This window comes from Cheilinus undulatus, linkage group 1, assembly GCF_018320785.1.
Source record: "Cheilinus undulatus linkage group 1, ASM1832078v1, whole genome shotgun sequence".
NCBI lineage: Eukaryota > Metazoa > Chordata > Actinopteri > Labriformes > Labridae > Cheilinus > Cheilinus undulatus.
In genome coordinates, this window is record NC_054865.1 from 25,120,242 (window position 1) to 25,145,655 (window position 25,414).

At 38.0% G+C, this 25,414-nt stretch overlaps 1 protein-coding gene across 1 annotated transcript; it reads left to right on the top strand.

Moving 5' to 3' along the window:
* Nucleotides 1-414: 414 nt before the first annotated feature.
* Nucleotides 415-25,195, top strand: LOC121514421 (AN1-type zinc finger protein 3-like). Its single transcript, XM_041794530.1, has 6 exons — nt 415-795; nt 13,841-13,881; nt 15,298-15,495; nt 17,891-17,956; nt 20,253-20,477; nt 23,215-25,195. The coding sequence occupies exons 1-6, from the start codon at nt 713-715 to the stop codon at nt 23,367-23,369; spliced, it is 768 nt and encodes a 255-aa protein (XP_041650464.1). The 5' UTR covers nt 415-712; the 3' UTR covers nt 23,370-25,195.
* Nucleotides 25,196-25,414: the final 219 nt, after the last annotated feature.

Sequence of the window (25,414 nt, forward strand, 5' to 3'; positions counted from 1 at the left end):
ACAATATGTATTTATGTATCTTAATATTAATAACACTTACTTAATGTGTTTGTTTGCTGGAATGCTTGAAGCTGAAATGAGCGTAAAGTTAAACTAAGTTTTTTCTTGTGTCAACCAAAGACTGTCTAGACATAAATCTACGAGAAATGGCGTACCAACAGGCAACGGCACTGCAAATACTGTACCACAGTGTTATGGGCTTTCTTGTAGTAGGAAGATACTTTGAAAGGAGCATACCAAGTTGACTTCTCAAAATAAACGTTTAAGACTGGCCATTTCATGGATTTAAGTCGTATTACAGTATTCAAATGATTAAATTATCATTTATTTGATTTGATATCACTTTTAATTACGACGAACATCATCGCTTTAACTTTTGTGTCGTCCAGTTCCTCAAACACCTCCCCTCTCCGGCAGTGGTTCACTCCGCACTCTCCAGCTGATCGGCCCAGGATTCCCCGGTGGCTCCGTCCGTCGCTGGCTTTGACGGCTTTAGTGTCTCACCGTTGATCCAAACAGTTCTAATTTAATGGACTCAGGGGCCGCTCGTGTCGGCAAAAGCTCATTGTTTAGATAAACTGTCACGGATAGTAATCTGGCCGGGGGTATTGACTCTATACGTGTCAAAGTCAGGGGTCTTTAACGCAAATACGAGGCCCTTAGTCCATCCCCGGATTCACCTGCTACGCGGAGCCTCACACAGAAGACCGACATGGGGGACACAGGGAGCGAGGGCAGCAAGCCTCCGAGTAACGTTAACGTGATACCCCCGCGCTGCCCCTGTGGATTCTGGGGGTAAGACGAACAAACTCGCAAATGTGTTGCTTTGAATGCTTTCTTTATCTGTCAGCAGCTAGCTAAGTCGCTAGCCACTAGCGTTAGCAGCTCAAACAGGGATGAGCTGCTTTTCTTGTTATTACCCCCTCCCCATTGTTTTGTAGCATTAGCTGCTAGCTAACACCAGCTGGCCCCGGTAACCTTCTCCTAAGGAGGTAGAGCAGGATACGGATGTGGGATAACAAGCACACGGGGTTATGTGACAGGTGTGAGAGCTTTAATGAACTGAGTAGTTTGAAAGTGTTTAGTTTAGCAGTGGCACCAGTAGTTTATCGTCACTATACTGACAAATGGTTGTTAACCGCAAAGTGGACTAGCAACAGTTAGTTTTATCAATTCAAATCGGGTTAAAGCCGGAAATGCAAATATAGTGTCAATCATTTCCTCACAAACTCTTTGTGTAATTCGATTCAATTAAAACAAAATTGTCTCCAGGGGGTTCATTTAAAGGCACGTAGAGCAGCAGCTTTCCAAAAGAGGAGAGAGCAGGAGGCTAACAATAAATCACAACTGTAGATACAATATGTAAAAAAAAAGAAAAGTTTTAAAAATGTATACAGTATATGTATGTCTGCATACAAAATGGTTAGCAAACAGATAATTTAAAATATAAGTATCAGATACTGACATTAGCAGCAGTTTTATACACTAACTAAATAACACAATTAAAGTAAATATTGAAAGCCAAGAATGGGTGTAGTGCAAAGAGACAAAACATTTCAATTGAAAACAAATATATATACAGGGTAATTTAAAATGGGCCATTACTGAGTGAACAAATTGGTTGTAGTGCAATAGAATAAGATATTTAAATAGCAGTATAATGTAAGGTATATGAAGTGGTCTGGGAAATAAAGATGTAGGCTATTAGTGGAATGGACAAAGACAGCAATGACTGCTGAGTGATCATCAGAGTAACTCTGTGACTGTTGAGTGGTCATCACATTAATTGTGTGACTGTTGAGTGATCATCACAGTAGCTCTGTGACTGTTGAGTGGTCTGTGGAGTAACTCTGTGACTGTTGAGTGGTCATCAGAGTAACTCTGTGACTGTCGAAAATGGTAACAATAAATTAAAGAAGTAAAGTAGGAAAGAAGCTTCACTTAGGTTTTACTAAAAGACCTTTACTATAGTAAGACCTTTACTAAGAAGATTTTTGCAGTTTTGCAAATATACTGTGGCTTTTGAAATTAGCGTGTTAAAGCGGATTTATCCATCATCATGATTAATCTGATTAAAAATTTAAAGCAATTAACCCATCTACGGTGCAGATCGACTCAAAATCCCTGAAACCTCACTGACAACGCATTTTGGGCAGTTTGTTCAAGTAGGGTTACCGTCGAACATGCCGCCGCGCATGTGCAAATGGGCCGTTGATCCAGTAGTGACCATCCAACTCGATATGGAAGACGCTAAACAGCACGTTGGCCCTCTCGATGGGAAATTTGAGTACAAAAAAAAAACAAGATGGAGCGGTTGACGGACATGAAGTATTATGCACATTCTGCAGGAAGGAGTTTTCTTTTCACCGAAGCACTTCCAGCTTAAAATACCACATTAACGCGAAGCATACATTTGTCGGGGATTCTGCTAGCACTCTGGCTAACGCGTTGCCCAGGCTTGCAAAATGAAACGCAATTAATATAAACTTAAAAAGTAAGGCAATTTGTGTTTGGTACATTATTTCTTTGTTGTAACAATGCTTCTTGGTAATAAATCTTATACCCTTGGAAAGCCTGTTTATTACCCTTTTAAATGATGCCACATTTGTAAGGAACATGCATTTGTGGGATGAGCAGCAGAGCTGAGTATGTGGGTTGCGCCCATGAAAAATGTGCCAAATCTTCTCTGCCAAACAGCTGATTCTGCCATTGACTCTTGTTGGGTGTTTGGTGGATTTGATGATCGAAGATTGAAGAAACAAGACATATTGACAATTTAAAATTTATTCATTTAACAAACAGGAGCCTCAGTAGCGCGTGGAAGCACCATACACAGCCGCAACAGCCTGGCACTTCCTCCTCATGCTGGTCACCAGCCTGGTCACACACTCCTGTGGGATGGCATCCCATTCTTCAACCAGCATTTGTCGCAAGTCAGCCAATGTGGTTGTGTTGGTCACTCTGGCACGAACAGCACACCCAAGCTGATCTCACAAGTGTTCAGTGGGGTTAAGGTCAGGACTGCTGGCAGGCCATTCCATCCTCTCCACTCTCAAATTCTGGAGGAAGTCTCTGATAAACCCCGCTCTGTGGGGGCGAGTGTTGTCATCTTGGAGGATAGAGGTCTCGCTGACAGGGTGAGAAAACAGTATTCTTGGGGTGTTGTCTTCTTGGGATGCCCACGTCGCGGCCTGTCTCTGACATTCCCCGTTATATGGAACATGGCCTTCAGTTTGGAGATGGTACTAGGGTTCACTCCAAACAATTGTCATGACCTGGCTCAGGTGGTCACAACAAAGGAGGGAGACAACACCATGGCAGAGTTTTTAAGAAAGTCTTTATTGTCAAATCAAACCAAATTAAACCAAATTAAGCGTTCAAATCAAATAATCAAATTAGGCAGTTTACTATTAAACTGAATTGAACCAGACTAAAGAATCAGAAATGACAAATTAGACTAAATTAAACCAAATTACTCAAAATTACTTCAAATAGGATCAAATTGAATATTTACAGCATAAAGTGTGTAAATCAGTAAAGTCAGTAGTGTAGGATGTGCATGAGTAAAGATAATATGTGTAAATGTTGTAAAATGCAAACTTAACTAAACCTAAACCTAATCTAACATAACTAAACCCAATTGTGGTGTACCTGTGTGGTGGCCAGGTCAGAGAGCGAGAGAAACTGTGAATGCAGGAGTTTAAATAACCTTCCCACTCCAAGCACAGGTGTCCGACATCACTCCAATCAATGAGCTGCACCCACAGACACAGATACTCAGGCTGACAATACCAAACATCACATAATGTCATGGACATCACACAATGCTGCACCTTGGTTTTGCGGAACATCAGCTTGAAGTTGCCCAACCGACGGGCCCTATCCAGATCAGTCAAACGTGGCATGCCGATTCTTGAAGCAGACATCTACTGACCACTGTAGCAGGGCCCATGCTCACAGGTGCTGCCAAATCATGCCTGATTGGCAGCACCTGGGGGTACCAGAAGCTCAAAACAAGAGTCAATAGCAACAACAAAATAAGCTATTTAGCATTGGCAGAGAAGATTTGGCACATTTTTCATGGGCGCAACCCACATACTCAGCTCTGCTGCTCATCCCACAAATGCATGTTCCTTACAAATGTAGCATCATTTAAAAGAGTAATAAACAGGCTTTCCAACGGTGTAAAATTTATTGCCAAGAAGCATTGTTACAACAAAGAAATAATGTACCAAACAATAATTGCCTTACTTTTTGTTTTAAGTTTAGATTAAAAATTAATGTTATATAATCATGATTAATTGAAATTAATCCACAGCAACCCTGTGATTAATCTGATTAAAAATTGTAATCGTTTGACAGCACTAAAACATACATATTATTGTTTTGATTTATTCGATTGCAGGGTACGACCACTAACCTAACAGTTTGTCCTCTGTTTGTATATGGGGTTCTAATTTCAGTGGTGAATTGAGCCAAGTTACGAAGCCTTTTGAAGTCACATTGCAAGTTTTGTAACAATTTAAGGGCTCATTATGGTTAAATTGTTGGACTTAAAAAACATTAACTTAAGCTAAGTCACATAAGTGCATAAGCTATTTGGCAACCAGCCAGGCCAGTGAGACCAATTAAACCAGAATTTACAAGGGTTTCAACTTTATGTGGAGTGGACACTAAACTGAATGGGTCTTTGACTGGTTAGCGTATCAAAGACAAGAGGAGGCTTAAGTTCCACTTTAGTCATGAAAAATGTTTCTTCAAATGTTGTCATCTTTACAACAAACCAGTATGAATAACATTTTTTTGCGCCTAAATTTTTCACCTTTTAATTGCATTATTTTATCATTATTCATATTATTTTTCATAACTCACACCAGCCTGTCTTCCCTTATTTTTTTCTTTAAAAACATTTTATGTGGGTAAATTTAATTCTATTCTAATACTTAAATTGGTAGTTTATTTTGTCTCACAGACATCATAGATGATCTTAGGTGAAACTTAAGGACATGACAAGAAACTTTTTAGAATTCTTTTTGAAACCAGTGTTATCAGAGCTGCTCACGTTATAGTGCTGAGTTGATCTCATCAGACTTCATAAGAAATGGACCCAGCCTCTTAGTCTGAAAAGTAAGGCCATGGTGTAAGTGCATTGATCAGCATTATTTTTAATGGTCTAAAGGGCACGCCTGTGCTATTTACAAAAAGATGTTTTGTAAGCTCAGACCTCAAACATATAGTAATTTATGATCTTGACCTTTAGTTACAGGACTTTATTATAATGATTTTAATTTTGTTTATTATTGTCACTGTCGGGCAAATTAGATGATGCTAGATTTGCTTCATGTGGGGTTGAAACATCCACTAAAGACAGCAAAGACAGTGCTTAAGTACACTTTAAAGTCATCAGTTGGTTTCCTTTTTTATATTATTGTGAAAAAAAAGTCTGTTTTTCCACAGCTAAAAGCACACCGAGCATTATCACACAAGGATTGTTGATGTATATGAGTCATCTAGTCTGCTCCATCTCCAACTGTTGGTCCAAATTTGTTCACATATGACTTCATCATATAAGATGGCCTTGGACAAATTCCCATATTTTAGATCTGAGTAGTAATGGTTGTCATCATGGTATTAACTTCTTTTATACATTTTTTGATAATCTTGAGTTTATAGGATGCGCCTCTCACCCAGTTTCCATTCGTCAGTGTTGATAAACGGTGATAAATTGACCTATCAAGAATGAGTCTCTGAGAATATTCCTTAGAAATATGATGCATCATTTTCCAACTTTAATGGCTGATTATTGTTGACTTACTTAACAAGTGACTTGAGAGCAATGCAAAGTTTGAAACTGATTTTTGGGGTTGATAGAGCTGATTTTCTTAGTTTCTTAGTAGTTCTTGGATCTTTGGACTGGTAAAGGTCTTGTTTTTTGGACATGATTGATTTGGTGCAGAAGTCTTCCCCTGGATTAGATTCCCCTCCTTACAGGCTCTTTTGTGACTAGTGTGGGGGACCTTGAACCATTTTCCATCATGTCAGGAGAAGCAAGACTATGTGGGGGTCATCCTTGCACATTTGTCAGCAAGATATATGATGTCACTTAAACATCATCCCTTTAGGTGGTTGTCTTGTGTCAGGGCACACACTTGTCATGTGTCCTTTTGTTACAGCCTGGCTTCCACATTTGTCTTTCTGCCTCAAACTTTGTTCTGGAGAGACCTTTGGGTGCTCCATGTAGGATTATGATAGGTGCTTTGTGGCTCATGAACCATAATTGTATCCGACATTTAGGAAGAGATTGGTGCTTTTACGTCCTTTTGTGATTTCTTCACTGGAGCAGAACGCTTGATTGTCTCAAAATGATCTATGACAGGAGGCAAAAAAATCCCTTTTATCCCTCTTTCAAAATCTAGTATCAGAGAGCTCTTCTTCTGTTTTTAAAGTTGAGCTTGCTGCAAAGTGGTGAAACTGAAATTTAAAACTTTTCTTATTTACAGAGGTTCACTTACAGTGCTTTGTTTCATTATGAGGAAAAGATGACTTCATCAAGACTAAACCTGACCTTCAACTTGTCTCAGTGAAAAAATTGTTTGTCTTTATCTTTTAAGTTAAGCCTTAGTAAGGTTTCTGTTTTTATAGGGGCTTAATTGCATCATGCTGTAACAGATACCAGACTAGTCACGTACACTTCAGGTTATTTGTGTTAATTTGTCATAGTCATTTTCATTGCAGGTGTGGGTTATTTGTGTTGGTCTTTGTAAGTTGTGCAATTGTATTTGTGTAGCTCTGTGTCAGGGTTGTCAAGTGCAGCTTATCTTGGACTTGTCTGTTTTGTTTAGTAAGTTCAAGGTAGTGCTGTATCTCTGCTGTGCCCCAACACTGAATCAGATAAAAAATAATCCCCTTTAGATAAATTTAATGTTACAATATTTTAATATTTATCTTTGACTATTTACGGTTTCATTTGCATTGTGTACCCAAATGTGTTCCCATATATACCATTATCATATTATGTATTTTCAGTCACGCGGTGAAGGATTGATTCATAAAACACAAACTAATTCATTATAAGGCTGCAGTAACAGATTCTTTTTGCAATCGAGTATTGTATTGATTCTTCTGTTGATTAATCGAGTACTCTAATAAGAAATATTGCATTTTTTTTTATCACTCACTTTTGCTTTTTCAGGAGAAGTAGTACTAGACAAATGAGAAAAAAAGCTGGTCCCCTCAAATAAACTACTTCGACATTAAAAATTAATATTAACAGATTCTCTAAAGAAAATATATTTTACAAAGTGCAATGACGTTCTGATGGCAATTAACATTTCTTAAAGTTACAAAGAAAAGAAGTGAAATAATGATATTAGATTATGCCATATTTGGGGTTTAAGGGATCCCTCTCCCAGGAAATGTTTGGTGCTTAAACCTTTAATCCTTCTATTGTAGTTTATATCTATTTTCCAATTTGTCATTAAAGTAAAGGGACACTTAATCATTTTAAAATCCTCTATTTTAAGGATAAATCTAATATTTCACATTATAGCAAGAATAAAGCTCCATCTTTCACACTGTGGTCTGATGATGTCTGAAAGGTGAACCTTTAGATTACAGAAATATGATCTATTTTTCAAAGGGTGTTCACTTTTAATTTTGGCACATTTTTGTTTGTGAGTTCATCCACCATAATAATATAACCTTTAAGACCATCCACTGACATGGAGAACACATTTAAAGGGATAAAGCTGCTTCTGTGACCTGTCGAATCCTGACTGTATGATGATGAACTTTAACCTATGTAGTCTCTGTCTCAGTCACTGTGGCAAGAATCTAATTTCTAATTTAGCTTCTACTTTAGTGTCAATTCATTGTCAATATAAGTCTTATCAAGTTATTCGGGATGCTGAAACTTTTTGAAAATACGCTGCAATCAAGATGTCAGTACGCTGAATGTAAGTAATTCATCATTAAATGTATAACGTGCGCATGCAGAGAGAGAGAGCACGAGAGAGAGGGAAAGCAGCAAAACAGGACCTGAATCGTGAAGGCTGACGGTGTTCTGTGAAAGTGTCGGGTCAATCAGAATTAAAATCATTTATTGCCAATATACAAGGTACGACAAAACTGTTTGCAGTTTAGATCAGAGAAGTTTATGAAATTCCCTGAAGTCTGCAGACACAAACTGAGCACTGTCTCACACCAGCCAGTCATGCAGGCAGCACGTAACCTCGGAGATCTGGTGCAAGCATAGCGCCATATGTGCCATGAAGCCACAGGCAGTGGATGCGTAAAATCACAGGACAAGTACCTGTAAACATCACTTTATCAACTTCCCTTCCCTTGTGATTTTCATGCCTCGTATCATGCATGTTACGTTATAGTAAAAGGGAAAACTACATTGTGCCACACAGAGAGCCGTCTGTGAGAAACAGCACGCCATATAACGTGCGATGTCCAAGCCTACAGCATGGACATATATGGATACATGAGTGATGTAAGCGAAGCCTCGAGGCAGATAATTTGCCTCGAGGAATTTTTTGAATCGAATCACTTGGATAATTAAAGGAATCGTTTCAGCCCTTATTTGTTAATAACTTTTTGCAATGATTCCCTATTGTGAAAAATTCACAGAAAACCAAAAATAGAGAATTATTTGTTTTAAAGAGTGGAGGTACTTTCTTGGTTTATCAATTATTATTTTCCCAATTATTATTAGGGAAGCCAATATTATGAGTATATCAGAATCATCAGATATTAACTCCAAAAGTGAATTATTGTATCTATATATAAATTTCTGCTGATATTATGGCTATAAAAATCTTCCTTTCGCAGCTCTATTTGCCAGGTGCAATAAACCATTGGAGTTTAATGCTAGATCAACAGATCTATGTCAGCTGAGACCTTTTTTATTTTTAGATTAATCATCATTTCTTATCATTTTTGAAATGTGTTAATTTGTTCATCCTCAAACTTTAAATTGTGTGTTTTAAGGATTTAAGGATTAACGTTTTAGGTCTGAACTACATTTAAATACTGATATTGATATCTAGAATATAGCTATTCTGCAAACAAGGCTGCTTATAAGGGGATATAAAGGGGAGAGCTTTCTCGGGCCTAGCTAACTGGGAGCCCATGGAGTTCAGGAAAATTATGGTCTATTTCAAAGTTAGGCTGTGATAACCATTTTTTATTTTCAACCTGAATAATAACCACTCTTATCAAAACAACTTTTTAAAAAAGTATTAACGTGAAGTAAATATCCTTCCTTAAAATTTAAACCCTTTTTCTTAGAACAAAATTTAAATGGGTTGAAAATGGAAAAATTGGGTTAAAAGTGGCGAAATTGTAACACAGCCAAAAAAATCTGTCTAAAATGGCAAAAATGAGTTAAAAGTGAAAAAACTGTAAGGAAAAGTGGTGGGAAAAGTGGCAACATTGGCAGAAGAGTTGGTGAAATTGGATTGAAAAGTGCAAAAATGGACAGGGAAAGTGATGCAATTGCGCTAAATTTGTTATGAATGGGTCAAAGTTTTCACAGTTGATGAAAATGTGGCAAAATCTGACAGAAAATGTTGTCAAAGGGGGAGGTACAAAAATGACATAATTTCAACACCAAGCCCAATAATAGCATGACACACATTTCAGCTCCAAAATGAAGTAACTGTAAGCATGGAAGAATGCTAACATCAATGCTTACAGTTACAACACACGTGCATTGATGCCATCAATAAATCACAGCTGGGCAGGGCCAATCCTCTGGGGTTTTCAGGGGGCAAGCCAATTCTGTGGACGGGCCTGTCTGTTAATGTCAGTATATTGGATACTGGCAAAAATCCACTCTCGTGCATCCCTAATTATCATCATTATTACCATTTCTCAACTAACCTTATCCTGTAACACGGGGAAAACTGATAATGAATGTAGGCTGGGTGAAACTGCATCCTATGAACAACATGAGGTAAATTACATCAGTAGCCTTTTGCCCAAAATAAGTCTTTACTTTAAGTCAGAGTATTTATAATACAAGTATATGCTCTCTAAACGAATTTAATTAACCAGATTGTAAAATGAATATCAAAATGTAAACACCAAAAAATTTGGTGAATTGACAAAGTGGGTTTCAATATGGATGGACAAATTAATGGATAAGAATGTTCATAAAATGTTGAACTGACTAGAATTCCTAGTGCCTTCTTGAAAAGGTGACAACATTTAATCATACGGTAGATGAGTGATTAAGCACATCCCTAGTTCCAACATTCAAATGTGATTCCTTGGTGGACAAGCTGAACAATCTTAGCTGCTGTTATTATTTATTTTCTACTGTGTGGCTCTCAGCAAAACAAAACTACGGGGCATGTTTATAATAATAAGCATAATTATATTCTCCTCTCTATGAAATTAAACATAGCTAAACTCTTTTATGTTGCTTTCCTTCCAAAAGGTAAATGTCTGATTATTAGTTTGACCATATTTGTAGGTTATAAAGTTTCCTTTAATTAATCCTCTGTTAAAAGACATCTGACTGTGTTTGAGAAGTCATGTTAATTCAAACACCCATGTCCCTCAAAAATGCATCACCACAGCAACAGAGCCTATCTTCCTGTCTGGTCTAATCAGATGTTCTCATTAGTAACAGCAGCAGGCCATCTATGAAGAAGACTGATTGTATGTGCACTCTGTTCAAGTCACCCGCCTGAAAAAGCAGCATTCTCTTTCCTGCACGTTTTTTCACACCCTTCCTCGCCCCTTTCAGTCCCTTAATTAAACAGTGATATGATTACCTCTGATTTATTAGGCTGACAACAGGATATGACTGGTTGTTTACCCAGTATAAGCTTCCCTCCCTGCCCATGTCTCATGGTAAGTTATCTCCTCTATCCTTACTTCCCTCTTCCTCTTTTCTTTTTTTACACCCCTGAGCACACAGTAGCAGCCTGATAGACACTCCTCAGGTTGACTGCAGCTGACCCTACATTTAGAAATGAGGACAAAGGTGTGCAACCAAGCACCCAAAATAAATAGAATGTGACTGATAGCAGCGACCGTCACGCTCGATGCGCAGACAGTAAGGGTGAAGGCTGTGGAGGAAATGAGAGGAGCCCTCTCAGAGGAAAGCTAGAGCCATCTGTTGTGAAAGAGTTGTGCCACTGAATTTAGCAAGGCCTCAGTGATCATCCCTATAACAACGGCTATCTTACATCAAACATCTTTATCACTGATTAGGGAAAGTATGCTGAGGTAACCGTGGGGTTTATTTTTAGTTGAAATACATGAATGATTCAGCTGATAGCAGCATGTGGAGCTGCTTAAGAGGGAAGTTAATGAGGTCTGTCATTTTCTCCATTTCAGCCCCATGCTCACAAAGCGCAGACAAACAGGATGGCTTTGAATATTGGTGCAAAATCAACCTGGGAGCATTTTCAACTACATTTCATGATCACTGTTATTGACAGAAAACTGAGCATTGACCTTGACCTCATCTAAAAGGCCTTAATATTTAATTATGTTACATGCTACTGTGAGCACTAGGGGTGGAAATAGCAGTGTGACTCACCATTTGATATGATACGTTACAAGGCCCACAATAATGAAACCATCATTATAATGATTCTGCAATAATAAATATATTGAGGTAAATTGTGATATCTGCTATTTCTGTCACATTCTGCATAGTTGACAATGTGCCATTTCTGTGCAGCTGTTCTTTTAGTACCATCTGATTTTTGCCATGTGGTGTTCACACTGGCTAGTTACCATTTTGGTATTTGTGCTTAGTGTGAAGTACAGCCTCACCTGCAAGTTACACTGCCCACCTCTGCTGGGCATGTGTTGTCTTTAACTAAGGGTTCTTACCAATCAAATCAGCACTCTGCAAGACTTATTTACTTAATAGTATACCACTGTTTGCTTTTAATGCAGGATTGTGACTTAATGAGGGGGAAAAGCTGTTAAACGGTGGCGCTGCCAAGCTGATCTGTGACGACATTCAGCATGTTTTGAGTTGTTAAGCAGCTGCTTGCAATACACAATGAATGGGGTCAAGTTATCAGTTTGCACGCATTGTGTGATGATTGCTAGTGTAGTAATGATGGTGTATGTCTCAGCATATACTGACATGCTAGTCACACTAAAGCTGGGCAATTAATCGAAAAAAAAAATGAAAACCGACATTTAAAGCCTCTAACTGACATAAACCTGCCTTGGCTTTTATTTTCGTTTTTTTCCCCTTTTCTTGGAAAATTTTGACTTTTTACGAAAAACATTTTCATTTCAGCTGTTGTGTGTTTTGATTTCAAATGTTTCAATAAATAACCATAAATTGTTAACCTGTGCATGTGCCTTTCAGTTTGTTTGTTTTAAGATTCTACAAATATTTACAGAAGAAACAGTTGGAGGCTTGGGGTGGTATAATCGTTCACTAATCGTAATCGAGGTAAAAAGTTCAGTTAATGGTGATTTTGATTTTTGCCATAATCGCCTAGCCCTAAGTCACACTTGTAGGCCAATTAACTGTTTAGATGAAAAACAACCCTTATCTCATACATTTTATGGCATTTATTAACAGCAGTTTGTTGTCAGTTTGACCACTTGTTTGACTGCTGTCAGATATTATCCTGCTGTTTCTTCTTCTTATCTCCTGCTTTAAATTTCCTCTTTGACCAATTATCTGCCCCTGTGAGGAGTCATTAAGTATTGATGTGATGAGGTAACAGAGGAATCTGCTGGGGCAATATGGGTTTAAGTAAAACAAATGATATTTTACACCAGCACAGATGTAGGGCCTATAACAAGACTGGAAAATAAATCCAGACTTAATAAGATTGTCCTTCAGGATTTTCCTATATTTTGCTGAATTAATTTTACCCTTTACCTTTACAAACCTTCCAGGGCCAGCTGCTAAGAAGCATCCCAACAGCATGGTGCTGCCGCCACTATGCTTCACAGTGGGGATGGTGTGTTTGTGGTGACGTGCAGTTTTTGGTGTCTGGCAAACATAGTGTCTTGTCTGATGGACAAAAAGCAGAACTTTCTTCCACTTTACCATGAAGTCTCCCACACGCCTTTTGGTGAACTCTAGTCAAGATTTGAGTTTTCTACGACAGTCTGCTTTTTGTCATTCTCCCATAAAGCTTTGACTGGTAAAGAACCTGGGCAGCAGTTGTTGTATGCAGTGTCTCCCATCTCAGCTGCTGAAGCTTGGAACTCCTTCAGAGTAGTTGTAGGTGTCTTGGTGGCCTCTCTCATTAGTCTCCTTCTTGCCTGATCTAGGCAGATTTACATGTGCTTTAGTCCTTCCGTTTCTTGATTATAGATTTGACTGAACTCTGGGGGATGTTTTTGTCTCTAGCCTTTAGCACTTCATGCAATTTTCTCAAAAAAAAAAAAAAAAAAACAAACCAAAACAAAAAAAACGTACAATTACTCTGTTGCTTTGCGATTACAATGCCCAGTCTGTTTAACTGAGCCAGTTAACTGGAACTTCAACATAAGTTTGAAAATGATCAATATTGTTTATGATTATTTAAGTTGTGTTTCTATATTTCTGATTGCAGGAAGCTTGTGCACAGTATAGAGTTGTAAGTTCAATATTTAATATTCTTGCGCAGGTAGGAAGATTTACAGAAAAATATTTAAACAAGTCACAACCCAGTCGAGCTCATTCCTTGCTAGTCTTCTTCTTAGACTCTGTCAGCCTCATAGCCTTGCAGCTCTGGATTCAATGAATAATTAAACACTGTTTTTTCTATCAAGACTCTTAAGAGAGAAGTACATTCTCAACCAAGAAATTGAGCCATATGATTAACACATTTTTCCTCTCTGCTCTTTTCTTTAGGTCCAGCAAAACAATGAATCTCTGCTCAAAATGTTTTGCAGGTAAGATTGTTCTTCCGAGTGTCTGTTTTGTTGACTCATCTCTTGTCTAACATAGAGCTCTGTGGATTGGGTGGTGGTGAAAAACTTTGTCTTCTTCTGTAGTTAGCAATATTTTTGAGAAGCCTCAAAGTGCCAAAAGATGAACAAACAAGTCTGACAAAGAATTTCAGGGGTATTGGGCATTGTTTACTGTACAGATAGATACAAAGATGGGTATTTTTTCATGGAATTTAACCATTATCTAACCATCATCTCAACAATAAGCTGTTTAACCTTGGCCCTAAAACACTGGAAGTTGAGTAACATTTTCAAGGTGTTTCCTTGACTACAATAAATCTGTTGCTATTTCTTTTCAATGATGATTTGAGGATTTTTATCTCTCAATCAGTTCTCAGAACCCTTTACCACCTGAGATCCGAGCTTTTGTTTGGATAGCATTTTCAGATTCTCACAGATCTTTCAGATTTTATTTGGGATAAGTAGGGTCTGAAAACATCAGCCTTATCATTCACCAGGAATTTCTTGGAATTTTTTATTTAAAAAATCCAAAATATTCCCTAAAATTTCAAAGAAATTACCTAAGATTTTTGTGGAAATTCCTAAACATATTTTTGAATATCCCCTATAAAGTACCCCCAAATTTCTTCAAGTATTCCTCAAATCTTTCAGTGAAACTTTATTATAAAGTCAAAACATTTCAATAAGATTTTTCCCAAAATGTCTGCAAATTCCAGAAAAAGTCTGCAAATTCCAGAAAATTTTCAAGAAAATTCCCAAAATATCAAAGACAATTCAACCTAAAATTTTCAAGCAAATAAAAAAAAAAAACACAATGAGTTTTCTGAAATTTGAGGAAAATTACTTCCAAACAATTCCCTGAAATTTTCATAAAAAATGCATTTCTCAAATTCCAGTGAAAATGGCAAAAAATCTTTAATCAATTTCCCATATTCTTCCAATGAAACTCTCAGAATATACAAATGCAACTCCTAAATTTTCATGAAAATACTTGATAAATTGTAAGCAAGGTCCTCAAAATATCCAAACAGCAACATTTCAAGCAAAGTACTTAAACCTCAAAGGATATTCTGTACAATTTCTCAACAATTATAATAGCAGACATTATAACTTTGTTGTAGGAAAGCCAAAATGTCATGTTATGTTATGTTAAAGGTCATGACTTTGGTTCAAGTCTCAAAGATTGTTTTGTCATTGCTGAAAATTTCATCCAAATTTTAATCCCCTAAGATTTTAGCTGAAACATGACAGTTGAACTGTTTCTAGATCAAACTGAGCTCTTATTGCCACACTTTGGTGCACATTTGGTCATCTGAGCAAGTTACAAACAATTCTTTTCTCAAATGTTGCTTGCTTTCAAACATGTATGTAAAGGTTCACAAATATCTATTTTCATAGACATTCAGAAGAAACAGCCGGACAATGATTGTGCTCCAAAGGCCTCGCCGAGCTCCAGCAGCAGCCAAACAGACATCTTCTGTAATGAAACAAGCAGTAGCATCAGCCAGTCGCTGATAACAATGCCTAACACATCAGAGGAGCCTTCACCACCTTCACCAGGAGAGGTGGGGGCCACGTCTCTACCTGCTCAGGACGGTAAGACAGCTGTGGACCAGTAAGAAAAAATTTAATCAAGCCTCCCTCTCAGCTTAAATTATCAGGGCATGTGCCTCTCTCATATTTCTGCAAATTTAGAAGTGAGTTTGAAAGGCTCTTCAGAGTGTTGTAACTTTTCATCCAGGACATATTTCTGTAAAATACTTTCTCTAGTTTCTGCCAAAAGAAACAGCTGCAGTACCTCTGTCCTGGCTATATTTGTCCTCATGGCACAGATAGAAAGAATAATAGCAAAGGGTATCCATTCAGAAGTGAAGGTTTTAAGAGGACGGCAACAAACGCCAGAGCATCGGTCATTGCTATATGGTGACAAGGTTATTTGTGGTGGCTGATCCAGGGCAGGACAACAAAGTGGGTACCAAATTCATCTGCAGGGGGCATATGCACACACCAACTTGCTCTTTTTATTTCTTACAAAAACAAGAAAAGCATTATTCATGGCTTTTAGTTAATAGCTACACATGGATCAAAGATGTTTGACTGCTTAAACAAAACTTGTGCACTCTTTTTTTTGTTTGACATTTTTTCTTTACTTTCAGTAGAATGAGCAATTAAAAATAATTGGCAGATTAATGGATAGAGGAAATAGTTTGTTAATGCAGTCCTACATGTTCAATTTAATTCCATTTGAACAGCTTTTTTTATTCCCTCTAGGGGCAATTCGCTTTTAGCAGCGTGTACGAAAAAAAAAAAAAAAACCACTGGGGTGTGCAGACAACAACAAATAAAACATAAGAGATAATGGTATGAAATAGGAGCTGAAGTTCACACCGAGCATCAGAATGGGGAAGAAAGGTGATTTAACAGAATGTTTAACTGAATGTGCCTTAGCTATTGGTAGTCTGACATGCTTTCATGTTGTTTAAACCAAATTCAAACCCTATCATTCAAATGTCACTGAGACTTATCACACCAGGCAGTGTTTTCCAATCTTCTATTATCCAATGTTGCTGACACTGAGGCCATGCTTCTTATAAGCAGAGCCATGCTTCTGTCAAAGTATGACATGATGACCTATGTAAAAGAGGTATCTGTGATCAGGCCTGTTTCGTTTGTTGTTCGGAGCAGTGTGAGTGCAAGCCGGTGGGGAATGGTAGAGTGGAACAATTGGGTTTAGTGTGAGTGCGCCATAAGTTTCCTGTTCTTCGATGACAGAAGTGGCGCCCAGTGTGGTCGTCTCCTGCTGTAGCCCATCTGCTTCAAGGTTCAATCTGTTTTGAGTTCAGGGATACTCTTCTGCACCCCTTGAAAAAGAAGTTATTTTAGGTGTTGTTGCCTTTCTTTCAGCTCAAACCAGTCTGGTCTCTGACCTCTGCCATGGACAAGGCATTTTGGCCCAGATACCTGGTGCTCACTAGATATTTTTTTCTTTTTCAGAGCATTCTTTGCAAACCCTAGAGATGCTTGTGCCGGAAATTTCAGTGTATCAGCAGTTTTTATAATACTCAAAGCCCATCTGGCACCAACAATCACAGCACATTCAAAGCCAGTTAAACCACCTTTCTTTCCCATTCTTCAGCAGATCTTCTTGGCCATGTCTACATACCTTCAATACATTGGTTGTTGCCTTGTAATTGGCAAAATGGGTATTTGTGTGAACAGGTATACCTAATACAGTTGTCAGTGAGTGCACTAGAAAAAATTGTAAAAGGGAAGCATTATATTCAAGTGAGATTTTCGAAGTTTCAAAATATGTATGCATATTTAGGATAGTAGAATATGTAATTTTGCCAACTTAAACTAACTTCAGAACAGTATCAGGTTCAGGTGGATGATACTTCTTTTTCCACCCACCCACAGACAGATGTCTCCTGGCTAGCTTCAGTCCTCACACATGCACACTGTAGTATATCCTTCCTAGATATCTAACATAGTCTCTGTGAAGACAAAAAACAAGCTTACACGATAGGAGGGATTCAGCACACCCAGGTCACGGCCTTTTTATTCTGCTCCTGTGTGGAAAAAGTACATCGGTATCTCAGCAACTAGCAGAGGACTCATGAATAACTTCTGTTCTCAGGCTGTCAGTGATTTATACCGTTTTCCTTTTAGGCAACTTTTCTGTCAATCAGTTCATTTTTTCACATGGCTTATAGATATCCGTGTATTTGTATGTGTTGAAGTTTTTAAGAATTTCAGGGCTTTCTGTATGGTTAGCTATTGTATTCTATATATTTATGAGACTTTATTGCAGTTTTATTTATATGTCTGAATTATTTATTGGTCTGTTCTACATCAATTTACCCAGTAGACATTTGATTTTACTTTCAAACTAACAGAATATAACAATAAATATTGCAAGTAAGACCTTTATGTTTTTATGTCCCCTCTTTTTAAAATCTAATCATCTCTCTCACTTTTCTCTCTCTTTTAGATGTATCCAGCACAGATGCAGTCTTCACTTCACTTGCCACTCCCACAAAGCGCTCCTTTGAATCAGGTGTGCCTCAGCTATACCTTGAAGATGTCCATTATTGTGTTTTACACTCTGTACTTATCATGTTTCCTTAAGGCACTGGATTGTAGGATTCAGCAGCACTCCCAGCCTTGCATTGATCTTAGTGGCTAAGTTAATTGTACATCCAGAGAAAACAAAAGAAAGGAAGGATATTGGCCATAAAATAGAGCCTTTTTGTCAGAATGCAAATGTAGAACTAATCAGATAGCTAGTAGAATTATGCATGCCACAGATGTATGCAGGTATGCAATGGCTACACAAAGCTGAAGCCTAAACAAGACTGCACAGAAGGAAGATATGTAAAAAGTGCACTGGTTTACTACAAAAAAAAACAGCTGAAAAATGTGAGCATATCTGTTTAAAAAAACAAGTTCGGTGTGGAAGGGGTCCATTTTTTTCTTGTATCTATTTTCCTTTTTCAGTAATTTCATCCTTATTTGTGGCACCAGCATGCCTGCTGCAGAGAAAACAAGGCTCAGAGATGGTGTATGAACATGTTGATCCTATGCAGCTGGATCATGTGAGCTCACACATGTAGAAGCCAGCCTCATCTAAACTGTGGGCTGCGGCTGAGCTGACGTTTCACTTTTTACCATCTCTGTAAATGAGGTGCTGTCATTTTTTAGTTTAAAGCCTGGCTACTCTTAAGCTTCCTCAGATTTTACAGGTTACTCTGTTGAACAAGTCAAAAGTGCAAATGGTCTTTCTTCAGTTGTGTGCTTTTTTCTTCCTACATCTGAATTGGACTTGTCAGCCAGTGTAAATTGGCCTCAGAGATTTAGTAGGATAACAAAAGATAGGCAAGGATGCAACATTTTTCTCCCAACAGTCTCTTCCACATACAGACACACATGTACTCTCACATATATAGGGATCGATGTGGCAGGCTGAGGGGGATCTGGCTGCTCAGCCTGGCCTAGTTCTCAGAGATTTATTGAGTGCTGATCAGCATTCGGCTGGGCCGGGGAGAAAGTCTGCAGGATTGATGAGAAAAACTGAGTTAAAATTCCAGGCGACAACTGGAACTGGCTACATGCTCTTCCTGTGTCAGATGCTCGGTTAAATGTAATCTAATGCAGGGAACCATTAATCTTAAAAGCATGTATTTTATTGAGAAGATGTTTTTGTTCCACTATCATCGGTTTTATCCATGACACCACCAAGTATAAGCGGTTTCTATATATTAGATTAAGGCTGTTTATTTGATGTTTTTTTAGATATTGAAATCAAATCAAATGTTACTGACACGCAATACTTAAACACATTTTTGATGTTCAGCTGATATGCATGTGTATGAGAGTTGTTGGTATTTGAATGGGCTCCCCTGTTGTGATTCAATGATAATATCAGATGCATGTGTGTTGGATCCACAGCCTTGGTGCTGGTGTCCTTGCTAACAGTTACCTCATTTTGGAGCAGAAAGTGTATAAAGCTAATATTGGGTTCTGATATTCAAATTACTTTCTTGTACCACATTTTAACCCCTTTTCATCACTGTTGCCACCAGTTTTTGCCACTTTTTAACTGCTTTTCACCTTTTTTGGCTTTCTTAACCCATTTTTACAGCTTTCATACTGTTTTAACCTCTTTTAATTAGTTAAATGTATGTGCCGAATACATGAAGGCAATATTGCCTTTAAAATGTAAAGTGCACTACATTAACTTTTTCTTTTAATAAAACTGAAAAAACTAGATGCACCATGCATTTCCATTGCTTCTGTCATCTAGTGCTTCAATGTTTTCCCTCTGAAATGTGAGTAAATTTGAGTATATTACAGACTTTGCCTATTCCATGCCAACAAGCTGCACCAAACACTGATGTCAGGGGATGATTTACAAATTATCAGAGGTCCCCAGGTGATCTTGTGTGAAGAGTACTCAAGTTTTACACTGGAAAACAATTTTGCAGACATCATAATAGGTATTATAATTTTATTTACCTGTAATTTGAAACTCTCAACAGCCTAATCTTAACTTTAATGTTGCCTTTGTGCAATTGTTGAAACTGTCTCTTTGAACAGTATATTTTAAAATATGAAATGTTTGTGTGGATTTGCAATTTTTTAAAGTTTAAGTCAAATAGAAGCAAAACGAAGATGTCCAGTTCCAAACCTCAAGTTGCTTGCTGCATTACAACAAAGTTCCCATCCTGTAGTGAAAACCAAAAAATGTTAATTCTAAAGAACATTCTCACCAGATGAATATGGAAAACACCAGTTGCAACTACGAGCCTTTTTTAACTTGGTTTTTCTGTGCATGTTCTCTTGTCTCTCCTCAGCCTCAGAGTCAGAAAGTGATGTTTCACCCGAAAAGCGAGCAAGAGTGGGCGAGGTGCCCGAGGGTGAGGAGTCTCCATCGTCGTCGTCATCTTTTTCTGCGTCATCATCATCATCATCATCTCCCTCGTCTCGCAGTGTCTCTAAACAGCGGAGCCGCAAACGCTGCCATCGCTGCCAAACCAAACTGGAGCTGGTTCAGCAAGAGCTGGGTTCCTGTCGCTGTGGTACAATAACACATCTCAATACACACTAAAACAGTTTGAAACACACTTTATGTACACTAATGCACAAATCTGTTTATACTCTCACACTATTTGTTGAAATTAACCTTAGTGGTGTGCATGAGGGTAATAAATAAGCCTTCTAGTGATTTACAGTGGTCTTATAAATACTTATCAGTTGATTTGGTTGTAGTTTAGTGAATTTTAAATGCAGTGCAGCGAAATGCATTTTCTCTCTGTGCGTGTGTTTGTGAGTTGACGGAAATGTCGATGACCAAAGTGCTTTTGCTGGCCTTAGGGGACCATTTCAGAGAGCCTGAATGTTACACATTGCACATAAAACATAAGCCAATTACTAGAAACACTAATGCAGTTTAAACCAATACTTGGCTTGCTAATCAACTTGTTTGCATACAAATTAAAGTGCTTAAAAAGTCACAGCGCTTCGCTGCTTAAAGACCATCTGCTTAAACCCACGCAATCATTTCTAAATTGGAAATTGACTTGCCGTTTTTTTTTTACCAGGCGCTGCTTAATGCAAGGACCATCCATCCTTAATAGTCCAATGCTTTCTATGAAAACATGCTTTTTTCAGACTGAGGGGAATGGTGGCAATTATAGTGATTTCTGACTATTGCAGTAATTGCAGTTTTCCTTTCTAATGGTTCTGCAGAATGTCTTGCAGTGCAAGCCAAGAAGGTCTGATAATGACTTGAAAGCATGACGATTTTCACATAATAAACGTAGGAGAAAAGAGAGTTCTGAGTGTCTGTTTCAGTGTTGTCTCAGTTCTGTTACACAAAGACTGTAATATTTATACGACTGGTTGTTATAATGACACAGAAGAAAGGAACTTGAACTTGACAAGCCATTTATATCATAATGCTTCTCCTCTGATGTGGAGGATCTATTCCTGCCTGGTGCTTTTCCTTTTTTAACTTTGCAGGCAAACAGATTAATTAACAAGAGCATGTGACCTTATGTGGCTGTAAAGATAAAACTGAATTAATAACAAATTACAGAAGCATTCTCTAATTTCTTTAAACGGAAGAGTAATAACATTTTTACAGCAACAGAAAGAAGGATTTTCCCACACACTTGATACCTCAGAAAAGTGTATTAAATCACATTTTGACCAGAGGTCTTCTTAGGGTAATACCTGAAGAAGACCTCTGGTCAAACGTTGTGATTTAATACACTTATTTGTGGCATTGTGTGTCTGTGAATATCCTTTTTTTTCTCTTGATGTCTTTAAATTCTCCAGTATGTACAGTGCCGTGAAAAAGTATTGCCCCCTTTCTGATTCCTGACTTTTTTGCATATTTATCACTCTTAAATATTTTGGATCATCAAACCAATTTTTGTATTTCACAAAGACAACCCAAGTATATAGAAAATGCAGTGTTTGAATAATTATTTCATTTTTTAACGTGGGAAAAATATCCAAGCCTATCTGGCCCTGTGTAAAAAAGTAATTTCCCCCTGAACCTAATAACTGGTTGTGCCACCCTTGGCAGCAATAACTGAAATCAAAAGTCACCTTTAATCTGTTTTTATTACTTTTACTGATTCTGTCTAAAGTGTATTTTTGTATTCTTAGTACTCTTCTGAAATTAAATGTGTTCATTTAAAAAAAAGTGCAAAGGGCAGTTTGATTTTAAACTTAGAAAACCTTAAACTTGTTGTACATAGATTTCAATATATTACTGTTAAGGGTTCTCAAATAACTTCTTTAAATTTCTCTTCAAAACCCCACTCAGACTTTATTTACTTAACATCTGCTGCAAGCCTCTTGATTTTCTTATTGGTGGTTTCTTATCTGGGAAATCCAATTTTCTTTTTTTACTCTGAATAAACTGCCAAGTACCAGTGGATGTAGTTTGTATAATTTAGGAATTTAAACTAATATGAACATATTATTTTCAGGCAGTTAAAACACTCACATAAATGAAGTTTGTTCCATTGCAAATACTTTAGAGGCATCGCCTTGCTTATGCACTTTAATTAAGATGATTTTTTTGTGTTTTTATTGTTGAAATTACCCGAGGTATTTTAGGCTTCTGCTGTTGCCTTTCTCTCGTGTTTTTTTCTACCAGCATCTTAGCAACCAACCCCTTTAAAAACCCAAATGTTACACAACTTCCTCCCCTCCACTCGACACACAAGCACTGCAATCATAGAGGTTTTTAATTGCATAGCAACCAGCTGTCAAACTGGGCTTTTAATCACCGCTCATTGAAAGCCAGAAGTGTTATTATGTCTATTAATGAATGAATTTAAGACGATGATAGCTAACGAGCTTCTCTGAGCTTATCGAGCCTCCTACAGTGGCAGGGCCTTTTGTTGAGGGTGCTACAGCATAGACAGAGAGTCAATGAGAGAGAGATGAGGGCTGTCTGCTTTGGTTGAATGGAGTCAAAAGAGGGAGCTGTCTACTCCAGCAGAATCTTCTCAGCTGACAAGGCCTTTTACAAAGGCAAGGCTGCAAAGCAATAAATATCATTATAATACATGTAGATGAGCATTAAAAAAGACATATATCTTAGGAGATTTTTATAGACCTACATCTGATTCAGGGGTTTTAAGACAGAATGTGGTGCCCTAATTACCTTTTGTATAAGTTTAAGAGATTACAAAAAACTTGATAATTAACCATTTACTAATCTACAGCTGCAGTACTATGTGTACATTACAAAACTTGCAAATTAACCATGTCTCTTCTTTTGTACTCACCCTCCAGGTTATGTCTTCTGTATGCTCCACCGGCTCCCAGAGCAGCATGACTGTCTGTTTGACCACCTCGGCCGCGGTCGCCAGGAGGCCGTCCTAAAGATGGTTAAGCTCGACCGCAAGGTGGGCCGATCGTGCCAGCGCATCGGAGAGGAGTGCTCCTGAGCAGCTCTCCCCACAGAAGAATCTCAATGTTCAGATGGTGTCTCAGCACTTACAGGGATTTTTTTTTTCTCCTTATGATTTTTTTTTTAGATTTTCACAGGTTTTTTGGATACAAGCCCTACATGAAACAATCTTTAAAATATTTCTCCCTCTCTTTAAATCCTGCGTTCACCTGCACCCCTGTCGTTTTCTGCCTTTGTTGGCTGGATCAGATCCCTGCTGCTAGATGCCTTTTGGAGAATCTAAAACCAGGAATGAAAGAACAATAAAGAGCAAAAGAAGTATACAATTTCTTCACTGTTTTGCAACCTCCTTACTACATAAATGTAGGGAAAAAGGACAAAGAGAAGAAATACGCTTTATAAAAATGTTTGTCCCAGAAGCCAGTTCAAGACTTAACTCTTTACCTCAAAAAAGAAAGAAAAACACAAAGAATGACAAAAACAAGGAGGAAGGGATGGTTATGCTTTGTGTTCACTTCTGCTTTGGCGCCCTGTATAGACCGTGCTCTTTACCTCAAAATCAGACAGAGCTGCTTTGTATTCTGCGCCCAGCATGGACTTTGTGAAGCAAACCGAGCTAGTCGGCCTCAGTTTAAGTCAGTGTCTTACACCCTGGTTGTCCACAACCCCTAATCCTAAACTTTAAGAAACACCTGTACATCTTTCACCTCAGGTTATCAGGATATCAAAGCCCGATGTTCAGCCCTCCTTTCTCCAACAAAAAACCTTCAATTTTCTTCCACAGGAAACTCTTATGTTTTTTGTTCTAAGATTGTTCGAAAGGCATTTCCTCTGCGTTCAAGTTCGAAAAAAGAAAGAAGCAGAAATTGCAGACTTAATGATGTGCTGGACTTAGAGACATTACAGTGGGAGTCTATGGATTGCACACAGATCTGTCTTCTTAACTGGGATGTGATTGTCTTCCTCTTTTTTTGTCTATCACCTTTTCTCTACAGCCCTCCCACATGAAGACATTTCCTCGTCTCTGTCTCATGCAACATGTAGGATTACATGTGCTGGACGGGTACAAATTTACAGGACCTGCGGGACATGAAAGTGTGTGTCTCCATTGCACATGTCTGCAGATCACTCTCCTTGTGCAAAAACACACTCTCTCATCCTATACGTTACGTGTGCCCAGCTGTTGTTTACACTGAGCACAAGAAGGTGAAATCAAACCTTGTCATACACTCCCAGTTTGGACTGAGATTGATGATGGTTGTTGTAGTTCAGGTTTCTCATACTGTCTTAGTTATGAACATTTTTAAGGTAATTTTTGCCAGCTTTGATACAAGGTGTCATATTGTTTGGTTTTTGCTCCTTTTTCTCTTTCCTTCCCTGCTCCTCCTTCTGTCAGCACCCCGTCTTTTCATTTCCAGCTATCATGATGAGCTCACGTGCGTTCTCCTCCTTTTCCCTCCCTCATCTTTCCCCTTATTGATTGCTCTATTTTTCCTTGTTTCACCCTCCCCTCTCTCTTTCTCTCTGCCTGTGGATGAGGTGGCTGTAGAGTTAAGCCGAGTGCTGAAAGTAAAAATAAGCAAATAATTACTTTCCAAATGTTTTTTTTTTTTTTCTGGTGGACTGTGAAAGGAATGAATGGATCATGCATAATGAATGAATATTCTGTATCTTAAAGAAAATCCTTATTTAACCCAGTGTTGAGTTTCACTTACACCTTAGTGTAGAGTTGCTTTTTTGGTTGTTATGTGGTTATAAAATGGGAAGATGAACGTGGAAAATTCTTTATTTTTGTTTCAGTTGCTTTACTTTTTGCTTCCCCTTTCCAACTCGTTTTCTTTAACTAAGAAAGAATAAACTGGACTAGACAAAGAGTGAACATTTCTTGTGTACTTATTGATATGCTGGATGCAAAGATGAAGGATTGCTTAGAGAAGACTGGGAGTGGAGCTTGCTCACTCTGCAGTACGAGATATAGGAAAATATGAGAACATACATGTATTTTGTATGATTAAAAATGAATGCATATAAGCTTGGTTGAGAGTGAAAGCCGTCTTGCAACACATTGCTGGCTCTCTGCCA

What these genes read in the sequence shown, in the direction of transcription:
- LOC121514421 (XM_041794530.1), top strand. Translation starts at nt 713, where the DNA reads ATGGGGGACACAGGGAGCGAGGGCAGCAAGCCTCCGAGTAACGTTAAC. An exon ending in TGCCCCTGTGGATTCTGGGG is followed by an intron (nt 796 to 13,840) that starts GTAAGACGAACA and finishes TCTTTTCTTTAG; the next exon opens with GTCCAGCAAAACAATGAATC. An exon ending in GTCTCTACCTGCTCAGGACG is followed by an intron (nt 15,496 to 17,890) that starts GTAAGACAGCTG and finishes TCTCTCTTTTAG; the next exon opens with ATGTATCCAGCACAGATGCA.